Below are 9,417 nucleotides of genomic sequence, written 5' to 3'. Positions count from 1 at the left end.
CAATCCCAGCGATACCGCAGCTCGTCGGTTTCTATCATTTTATTGTAATAAATCATTTTATTGTAATAAATCATCCAAACACCGCACGGTGCCTCACAGAACAACACATAATGTTTACTCTCACAGCCATCGTGTGGGTCAACACACAGGTGAGACCACAAACAGCAGCAAAGCCTAAAGGCAGCCTTGGTTTGATAACACGACAAGCATTGTGTGTGCATGTTGGCATGGAAAACAAGCACAGGGTGAGCTGTGCACTGTGCTGTGCATGGCAGGAGCTGAGCACACACACCAAGATAGAATATGCTCCTTATCTGCACAGGCACCTGCTCGCAGGGCTGGTCAGGTTCCTCCCTAACAATCATTGCACACTCAGGGCAGTTTGCATTGAGGCTGCGCTCAGCTGAGTGCAAAATAACAGCAAGGAAAACAGGCACTGCAGGGACTTCAAGAGGGTAAAAACGGAGCAGAAGGGATTGCAAATGCAGCCCAAAGAGCTGGATGCAGACAGCAGCTCACGTCAAAGCAGCTCAGGTGACGATCAGGGCACCCGCCTTTCCTACACTTCCAGTTATTCGTTCAGAAGGGCTCTTAGAAGAGCACAAAACCTGGGATTTTAGGCTTTAAAACGCACACTAAACCTGAGATTTTAGGCTTCAGGTTGTTGTGACGTTACAAAATACCCCCAGTATGTTTGTCCAGATGAACAGATTTCCCCGATATGTCAGTTCTTATCTAGAAAAACAGCCACAGGAACATGGGCTACAACAACCCAAAGCAGCTCAGAAGCAGGGAGGTTGTTGTGTTGGAGCCTTTAACATGGGAAGCAGTTAGGAACAATATCCATAGTATTGCAATGCAATGCACTGTGTGGAGGAGCTCGAGAGGGCAGAGCTGCTCCCAGAGCCATAAGCCTTGCCCTGCCCTTGTGACACACCAGTGTTTGATCACAGCCTGTTAAAACAGGGCTGAAATGTTGCCAAAAGGAACTCAGCTCTGCTTTGAGCTCCTCTATGGTCTCTGTTTCATCCCACTGGGGCTTGGCTCTCAACTGTGGAGCAGAGATAAACAGCTCAAGCATGTTCTGCATGGATAGATTTGAGAGGGCTTCGGTCTGAGCACTTTACTGCAGGGATGAGTGACACGCAGCCCCATAACACTTGGCTACAGCTTCTCACTGCCGTGTTGCAAGCAGAACAACTAGCAGCACTGACACAGCTCTGTGCATTACTTGTAAGCAGTGGAGATGCTGCAGCTCAGAGCGGCACAGTGGAATCTGGAGTACAAGCAGTTTCACCCTGCATGTCAATGAGTCACTCACATTTCAACAGCACCCGAGCACAGCCTGCATCTCCAAGGCATCCAGTAACAAACTACTGCAAACAAAGGGCTGTTACTTCCCTGGCAGCCTCAGATGTTATACAAGAAGCAGGTGCTTCCATTCATGCTGACCTGATAAGGCTCTGGAGTTTAATTTTCACTGGGAAAAACAGGACTTGCAGACGACAGTGAGATGCTTCCATTGCAGGAAGTCAAGAACTCACATAAATCCTGTCTTTTCCAGGCAATGACCTGAAAAGTGTATTTACAATTAATATGAAAGTAGTGCTGAGAGGTGAGAGAGTCAGTGCTGCCCGGAGGTATTTCAGCGATTAGAAAGGCACTTCATCTTCTACATTTCTTTAAGCACCAGCTTTTAAATATAACCTAATAAATATCTGTAACACATCTTAAAGTACTTATAAATATGAATGTCAATGAAGCAGCATAGATGTGTAGAGTAAGATCTGCAGGACTCCAGTTCCCCTTTGTTACTTCTTCCATCACACGTGAGCCCATCAGGCTGCAGGCAGCTCGTGCCCTCTGCTGCTCAACATGAACCAACCCAGCAGTAGATACAGCCACAACAGACACATAAATCTCTGCAAAAATGAGATTAATGGTTCAGAAATGCAGAGGGACCACGTTGCCTGAGCACAGAATGGGGACCCAACAAAGTCAAAGATAAATAAACAAAAAATGTGATCTCTACTAACTAGCCCTCGATTCTCTTTTGCCTCTAATAAGAGGAACCAAAACCAAATCCTCATAGCTGAGCTCCTCTCCTGTGATGAGAAACCTGCTCACAAAGGAAAGGATGCAGTTTGAAGGCTTTCAGAATCGTTCTCATCAACTGCATTCGCCCCAACAGACAATTTTCAGGACGCCTCCCACCTACTAAATAAATCTTCTACAGCCTTATGGAAGGAACTCTGCTTTAAGGCATTTAAAGGAGTGAGTAAATATTGCTTTGCAAGTTCACTTTCAAAGTCCTCATCAGAAACAAGTGACTGCCCGGCAGTGCCAGCTGCCATTGCTCCCCCTGGCTGTTCTCCACTTGGCTCTTCCTCCTCATAGTCATAAAAACAAATACCATCTTCGTGGGAGCAGAAAGTTGACTCGTGGGAGTGCTGCCGAGGAGCTGTAACACCCCCGAGCCCCTCAGATTGCTCAGCACATTCCTCTAGAGGCTCATAAACAACTCCTTTGGGCACAGAGTGCTGGGCAGCTCTTTTTACAAGGCACACGGGTTTCTGTTTCCTTGTTTTGCTCTGCTGCTGTGCAGGTACCTGCAGAGGCTTTGGAATCCCAAGGCCAGGAAGTGCCTGGTGGTCAGGACTCAGGTATTTCTGAAAGGCAGCGTAGCACATGTTGTCCTTCACAATCGGGATGATCGAGCAGGGCTTCAACCACTTCACAAACTCACACAACTCCGAGAAGGACGAATGATCCGAGTAGGGGACGAGGTGGATTTGGGGGTGGGTGACCTTCACAGGTCTGCCCGTGGGGAGGATGGCGATGGTCGGATGCAGCACGTTCCAGCTCATCACGGTGTCCCGGCGGATCTCAGAGACATCCACTGCTCGGATCCTGCCGGCTCCTTCCTCCGCTGTGAACACCTCGGGCAGCTCCAGCAGCTTCATCTGCTCCAGGCGCGACGGACTCACCACGACCCACGTACCGAACTCCAGTGCCAGGTCCACCAGCAGCTCCTCCTTCCCCAGGCTGTACACACCTGTATTATCACAGTATTATCACGGCGGGAGGAGCAGGGCAGGCACCGTGCGGCGCTCATTGATGCTGGGCATCACCCATTGATGGCACTGGGCATCACTCACCGATAACAACGCGGTGCTGCGGGTGCTGGCGGATGAGCTGAGCAGCCTGATGTGCAGCACGGCTCCGTGACGGCAGTGAGCGGCGCAGGCGGCAGTTGGTGTTGTCCAGGTACAGCCGGTCAATGCGGCGGCCGCTCAGGGATGGTTCGAGCTTCATGGAGCGGCTGTAGCGGAAATCACCTGCGGGAATGGGGCCGTCAGGGCGGCGGTGGGGCCACGTTAAGCACCCCGTACCTGTATAAAGGATGGTACCGAACCTGTATAAAGGATGGTGCCGAACGAGCCTTCGAACAGGAACATGACGGAGCCGGGGCAGTGGTTGGCGTCGAGCAGCGTCACCGTCACCTCCTCGCTCACCGCGTGGCTCTGCCCAACCTCCAGCGGGTGGATCCAGCGCGTGGGGACCTGCGGGAGGGTGTGAGGGCTGGGATGCGGGATCGACAGGGCTGATGGTGTGTGTGTGTGTGTGCGGGTTGTGGTGCCGTACCTTCAGGCGGTGATGGAGCAGCCGGGCGGTGAGCGGCGAGCAGAACAGCGGGCGGCTCCACGTGCTGGACAGTCCCACCGTGTGATCCGAGTGCATGTGCGATAAGAAGAACAGCCGTGCGCCCCCCGCACGCCGCACGCTCCAGAAATCAACGGCGATGGGCGTCCCGGGGATCAACGTGCCGTTCATGGCGATGGGATGCGGGGATGGAGCGGGTAACAACCCGCAGCTTCCCGCTCAATGCTTCCACGCATGCGGGGCAGGGGAGGGGCGATGCGGGGCGGGGCGGCGGCTGCGCGGTGCGGGGCCGTGCGGTGTTGTACTGTGCGGTGTTGTGTTGTGCGGTGTTGTGTTGTGCGGTGTTGTGCGGTGTTGTGTTGTGTTGTGTTGTGTTGTGCGGTGCTGTGCGGGCCATGCCGTACCTGGGCGGCGAAGATGCGGTGCGGGACCTGCGGCGCGCACTGAGCAACCCGCACGTGCAGGCGGACCCGCTGCGGTACCGCAACGCCGTGCTCAGAGTCATCCGGTGCGGGACGGGCTGCGGGATGGAGGAGGGATGCGGGTTAAGGTCGCGCTGAGCTGACGGCAGCGCCGTGTGCCGCAGGCTGATGGCGCAGGGCGCGGACGTGTCGGGGCTGTTCGCGGAGATGGTGAAGGCGGGTGCGGCGTCCGACGTGGTGCAGAAGAAGCTGGTGCAGCTCTACGTGTGCGCTCACGCTCCGCTCATGCCCCGCCTGGCGCTGCTGGCCGTCAACACGCTGCGCCGGGACTGCGCCGATCCCAGCCCTGCGGTGCGCGGCCTGGCGCTGCGCGGACTCTGCGACCTCAGGTGGGTGCCGTGCTATCCCTGTCCTCGCCCCTCTCCCCTGTCATCGCCCCCTGCCGTCTCTTTCCTTGCCCACACCCCCTTTGCCAGCACCGCCCTATGAGGAAGGGACCCGCTGAGCCCTCCTTGGTGCCCGCAGGATGCCCGGCATGCAGGAATACGTGCAGCAGCCCCTCCTGAACGGCCTGAGGGACAGAGCATCCTACGTGCGCAGGATCGCTGTGCTGGGCTGTGCCAAGGTGCACAGGCTGCAGGGAGACAACGAAGTGGGTGAGCAGTGCGCTGTCATTGGGCATGGAGGGATGTGACAGGTTGGTTTGGGCTGAACGCAATGGGGAGTGAAGGCTCAGCATCGCACCATCCCATCATGTACATCCACATGGCTGGGCCAAAGGCTGCTTGCTGCTGTAGAGTGAGAATAGCACTGCAGAACCTTTGTATCTTTGCAGATGGTGCATTGGTGAATGAGTTGTACAGCCTGCTTCGTGACCAGGACCCTATTGTGGTGGTGAACTGTCTGAGGGCTTTGGAAGAGATCCTGAAGAAAGAAGGAGGGGTTGTCATCAACAAACCCATTGCCCATCATCTCCTCAACAGGTTTGTCCTCTTCCATATCAGAGATGGCATTGGGAGCCTGGTTCTGTCTGTTGCATTTTGTACACATAGCAGTGAGTGATTCTGGATTCCCATAGAACTTGAAATGTCAGGCACCCAAAGGTGAAGGTGTCCATCCTAAAGGAAACAATATCTGGATGAGCGAGGTGCTGCTGCCCAGGGACCTTGTCAGTGTTTCCCTGTCTGTCTCAGCCCTACATCAGCAGTGATCGATGCTCATTTAAGCCTATGATCAGTTGGTCCTTTCCAGATGAAATTATGGCATCATAACAAACCCACATGGTGTTTGATGGGAGTGGAGGCTGTAAGGGCTGCAGCTGCACAGCACAGATCCTTATGAGCTCCCTGACTCCTGCAAACGGTGTCCATTTGGTTGGCAGGATGGCAGACCTGGATCAATGGGGGCAAAGCGAGGTGCTTGCCTTCCTGCTGCGTTACAGACCCCGCACTGAGGACGAGCTGTTCAACATTCTCAATCTGCTGGATGGATATCTGAAAAGCAGCAGCCCCAGCATTGTGATGGCAGCCACCAAACTCTTCCTCGTGCTGGCCAGGGAGTACCCACATGTGCAGGCAGATGTTTTGGTGAGGGTGAAGGGGCCGCTGCTGGCTGCCTGCACCTCAGAGAGCAGGGAGCTCTGCTTTGCTGCTCTGTGTCACGTGCGTCAGATCCTTGGGAGTCTCCCTGGCCATTTTAGCAGCCACTACAAGAAGTTCTTCTGCTCGTATTCAGAGCCCCACTACATCAAATGCCAGAAGATGGAAGTGTTGTGCGAGCTGGTGAACGATGAAAACGTGCAACAAGTGTTGGAAGAGCTGAAGGGTTATTGCACTGATATATCAGTGGAGCTGGCCCAGGGGGCGATCTCTGCCATAGGTAAGAGCTCTGCCTTGCTTCAGAAGAAGCTGCAGCCCACAGTCTTAAGAAAATAGTCAAAAAAGAAAGAAGACTCATTTTAAAGAGTTTGTGATGAATAATTGGGCTCGTGGTTGACTTGTATCCTTTTTGTTGTCCCTGCAGGCAGTATTGCCAGGACATACACAGAACAGTGCGTGGGGATTCTGACAGAGCTCTTGGGGCTTCAACAGGAGCACATCACGTCAGGTAATCACCTTCACCTTGTTTACGTGGCTTAAGCTCTCAGGAAATGGCCTTGCTGAGGTTTGTGGTCCCAAAACTTGAGGCTCCAGGAGGCACCTGACAGGTAGAAGTCTCCCTGGTTGAGTGGGGATATGGAGTGTGACCAGACATTGTAGGTTTTCCTTCCTTGGAGATGGTTGTGGCTGTGTTCCTGGTCTGATATGGGGTCTCTTTTCTGGCTGCCTTCTGTTGACTCCAAGGAATGAAGGCAGAGGCATTTTATTAGGTCTGATTTTGAGTTCTTGCTGACTGGTACTCATAGATTCTGTCTTTTAAATGTTCCTGATTTCTTTTCCTCATAGAACAGCCTGATTCAACTCAACCCAGACTTCTGCCTTTTTGTTCTGCTGTCCTCAGATCTAACTTCCCTGAGCTATTTCTGCCCTCTTCTTAATGCTCCTGCTTTCAGCTTTCCATGCCACATGCTTACAGTCAGCTCTTGAAATGGGCCTCAGTAGTTTCAATTTGTTATTGTAACCTTGTATATCTGAGACATCCTGAGTCAGTCTCTGAAGGCTGGGGAGCGTCCAAAAGAGGGATTACTTTCCAGAAGCAAGAGGAATAACATGAAGTTTCAGTGCTTTATTTTAGACTTGTTATATCTTACAGGGGCAGCATACTGGGATTTTGAAGGAGAATGTCTCAAAACTTAGCAAAGTCTTTTGACTCTGGTCATTTTGTTCCATTGCAGCGGTAGTACAGGCTTTTCGGGACCTGGTTTGGCTGTGTCCCCAGTGCACAGATGCGGTGTGTCAGGCACTGCCTGGCTGTGAGGACATCATCCAGGACAGCGAGGTAAGGTGGCTTTAGGTTTGTTCTCTTGTGTCTCGTGATTTCATGTCAACACTGGTAACGTGAACATAGCTATCCTGTTAAACAGAATGTGCTCTTCTTTGGTGCCTTCAGGGCAAGCAAGCACTGATCTGGCTCCTTGGTGCTCATGGTGAGAAAGTACCAAACGCCCCCTATGTGTTAGAGGACTTTGTGGAGAATGTGAAAACAGAAGTGTTTCCAGCAGTAAAGATGGAGCTCCTGACAGCATTGGTGCGGCTGTTCCTGTCTCGTCCCGCTGAGTGTCAGGACATGCTAGGGAGGCTGCTCTATCACTGCATAGGTGGGTTTCCTCTTTCAGCATCCTGCTTTTAGGGACCTGTTTTTGATGCATTCCTGGTGCAGGGATGCAGTGTTGGCATCCTTGTAATGAGGGGACCATCCAGGGTGGCAAAGTAATGTAGTTCTATGCATTAGGCTGCATTGTGTCCCTGATTGGTGTGACAAGCTTGCACTGGATCCCTGTAAGTCTGTTTTTAGTAATGAAGGGTCATGAAACCTGGGGAAAATCTGAATGCTCAAATTCTCTATGTTCTGTTACTTGCAGAGGAGGAGAAGGATATGTCAGTACGAGACCGCGGGCTGTTCTACTATCGCCTCTTACAGTCCGGTGTGGATGAAGTGAAACGGGTTCTGTGCAGCCCCAAGTCGGACCCTTCCCTGGGGCTCCTGGAAGACCAAACAGAACAACCTGTGAATACGTGGGCATCTGAGTTCAATACCCTCGCACCTATTTATGGCAAAGCACGTTGGGCACTTGTCACAGCTCACCAACCAGGGGAGCCCTGTCACGCTTTTACTCCTTGTCCAGACTCTGGGAACGGGGGCACAGGTAACCAACATCACCCGCAGTTTCTTGTTGTCAGTAAACACTCACATGAGTTCCTTTGGAAAAGATCACAGTGCCTTGAGAACACTCGTAGTGTTCTGTATATCTTGTGCAACGCCTGGTTGATCACCTCCCCATTGGCCCAGGGAGATTGCTGCCGAGGGTGCTGTAATTGCAGCCTTCATCTGATGGCCTCCTGGGATGCTCTGTGTGAAACTGGTAATAGGGGAATAAATACTGCATCTCATTTGTTTGTGCTTTGATTTCAGAGTCACTGGCTTCTGAAGGGAGTAAAGAAGTCCTCAAGGTTCATCCTGATACAGGCAGCCTTACCTTAATTCCTGATGTCGCCCTGACTGCAGAGCAGTTTGAGAAGACCTGGCTGAGCCTGGACGTTAGCTGCCAGCAGACTGTGCCCTGGGCTGGAGCAGTTCACCCAGATACTATCCAGACTGCCCTTCATGTCGTCCACATCCAGACTATCGCTATGAGCAAAGCTGGTGTCCAGCCGTGGAAAGCTTATTTCATTGCTCAGGATGACGGTGGTTGCCTCTTCCTGACAGAGCTGTTGCTCGAGGCAGAAGATTCGGGGATGCAGGTTGCAGTGAAACAGAGCGAGGCGAAACCTGAGGCACTACAGGCCTTCATGTCTGTGTTCAGGACTGCCGTGGGGGCAGTTGCTGGGCTCAGATCCTGATGAGTCTCTGTTCTTTGTGGGGCGATTGCTCAGGTCGCAGGAGGAGTTTTCTCCTCTGGCTTCAGTTTGCTATTCTTGATGCAGGTTTTGTACTTCTGAACTGTAGGAGTGTTGGGCATAGGAGAGCTACAGCTGCAGCTCAGTGCTGCTGGTGCTGAGCTCCTGAGGCTGGTGAGCAGGACAGGGTAAAGGGTGTCCTCCCCTGGGCTGGGGAAAGGACAGGATAACGTGTGTGAGCTGCTGCTGATCTGAGTCAGAAATGCTGGCACCTGCCGTGAGTGTCACAAGGCACCAATGTGACTGATGGAAACAGAAGTGAGCCAAACTCAGGGCAGCGCTTTGGACAGGTTGGGTTGGTTTTTGTTTGTCTTTTTTTCCTTTGGTGAGAACTAATTCAGAAACCATCCCGTCATTCAGGAGAGTTGCACCTGGTCAGCCCCAGCTCTCACTCTTCCCACTGCAGTAGCTTTAAGCCAGGGCACAAAGAGGACTCATAACGACTCTATTGTATCTCTATGTGCACTTCACTGGAACGCTGCTATCCCTGGTAAACAATTTTTAGGTTTCAGTTCTGATTTTCCTAATAAAGAAGTGAATCCTTCCTGGCTGCCTCCTGGAGTGTTTGTTCACAGGGCCTTCATTTTACACAGCATTTTCTCTCCGCTTCTCTTAAGAACACCTTGAAAGAGCAGTTGTGCAACAGTTCATTTCAGTCCTGCATGCCAACTTACTGTAATACCCAAACTAGGAGTGAAACCCCACCTCGATAGCCCGCTGGCAAACCCTCAGCTGTAGCTGCACTGAATCAAGTGCTGATCTGGGACAGGACTTTG

At 52.3% G+C, this 9,417-nt stretch overlaps 2 protein-coding genes across 2 annotated transcripts; one reads left to right on the top strand and one right to left on the bottom strand.

The window, feature by feature from the left end:
* Positions 1-93: 93 nt before the first annotated feature.
* On the bottom strand, positions 94-3,949 carry DCLRE1B (DNA cross-link repair 1B). Its single transcript, XM_015885214.2, has 4 exons — positions 3,646-3,949; positions 3,416-3,563; positions 3,159-3,338; positions 94-3,055 (listed from the first exon to the last, which is right to left on the bottom strand). Exons 1-4 carry the CDS (start codon positions 3,832-3,834, stop codon positions 2,199-2,201), a joined length of 1,374 nt encoding a protein of 457 aa, XP_015740700.1. The 5' UTR covers positions 3,835-3,949; the 3' UTR covers positions 94-2,198.
* Positions 3,950-3,959: 10 nt separating this feature from the next.
* Positions 3,960-9,186, top strand: AP4B1 (adaptor related protein complex 4 subunit beta 1). The gene is made up of 10 exons (XM_015885211.2): positions 3,960-4,171; positions 4,250-4,474; positions 4,611-4,741; positions 4,921-5,068; positions 5,467-5,963; positions 6,108-6,191; positions 6,919-7,022; positions 7,134-7,341; positions 7,606-7,890; positions 8,157-9,186. The coding sequence occupies exons 1-10, from the start codon at positions 4,059-4,061 to the stop codon at positions 8,582-8,584; spliced, it is 2,223 nt and encodes a 740-aa protein (XP_015740697.1). The 5' UTR covers positions 3,960-4,058; the 3' UTR covers positions 8,585-9,186.
* Positions 9,187-9,417: the final 231 nt, after the last annotated feature.

This window comes from Coturnix japonica, chromosome 26 (assembly GCF_001577835.2).
Source record: "Coturnix japonica isolate 7356 chromosome 26, Coturnix japonica 2.1, whole genome shotgun sequence".
Taxonomy (NCBI): Eukaryota; Metazoa; Chordata; class Aves; order Galliformes; family Phasianidae; genus Coturnix; species Coturnix japonica.
This window is presented reverse-complemented; position numbering and strand designations above follow the sequence as displayed.

Coding starts and splice junctions, on each gene's coding strand:
- DCLRE1B (XM_015885214.2), bottom strand. CDS start 3,834: ATGAACGGCACGTTGATCCCCGGGACGCCCATCGCCGTTGATTTCTGG. Junction 3,339..3,415: donor CGGCACCATCCTTTATACAG/GTTCGGTACCAT, acceptor CCATTCCCGCAG/GTGATTTCCGCTACAGCCGC. Junction 3,056..3,158: donor GCAGCACCGCGTTGTTATCG/GTGAGTGATGCC, acceptor GTGATAATACAG/GTGTGTACAGCCTGGGGAAG.
- AP4B1 (XM_015885211.2), top strand. CDS start 4,059: ATGCCGTACCTGGGCGGCGAAGATGCGGTGCGGGACCTGCGGCGCGCA. Junction 7,023..7,133: donor ACATCATCCAGGACAGCGAG/GTAAGGTGGCTT, acceptor TGGTGCCTTCAG/GGCAAGCAAGCACTGATCTG. Junction 7,342..7,605: donor GCTGCTCTATCACTGCATAG/GTGGGTTTCCTC, acceptor TGTTACTTGCAG/AGGAGGAGAAGGATATGTCA.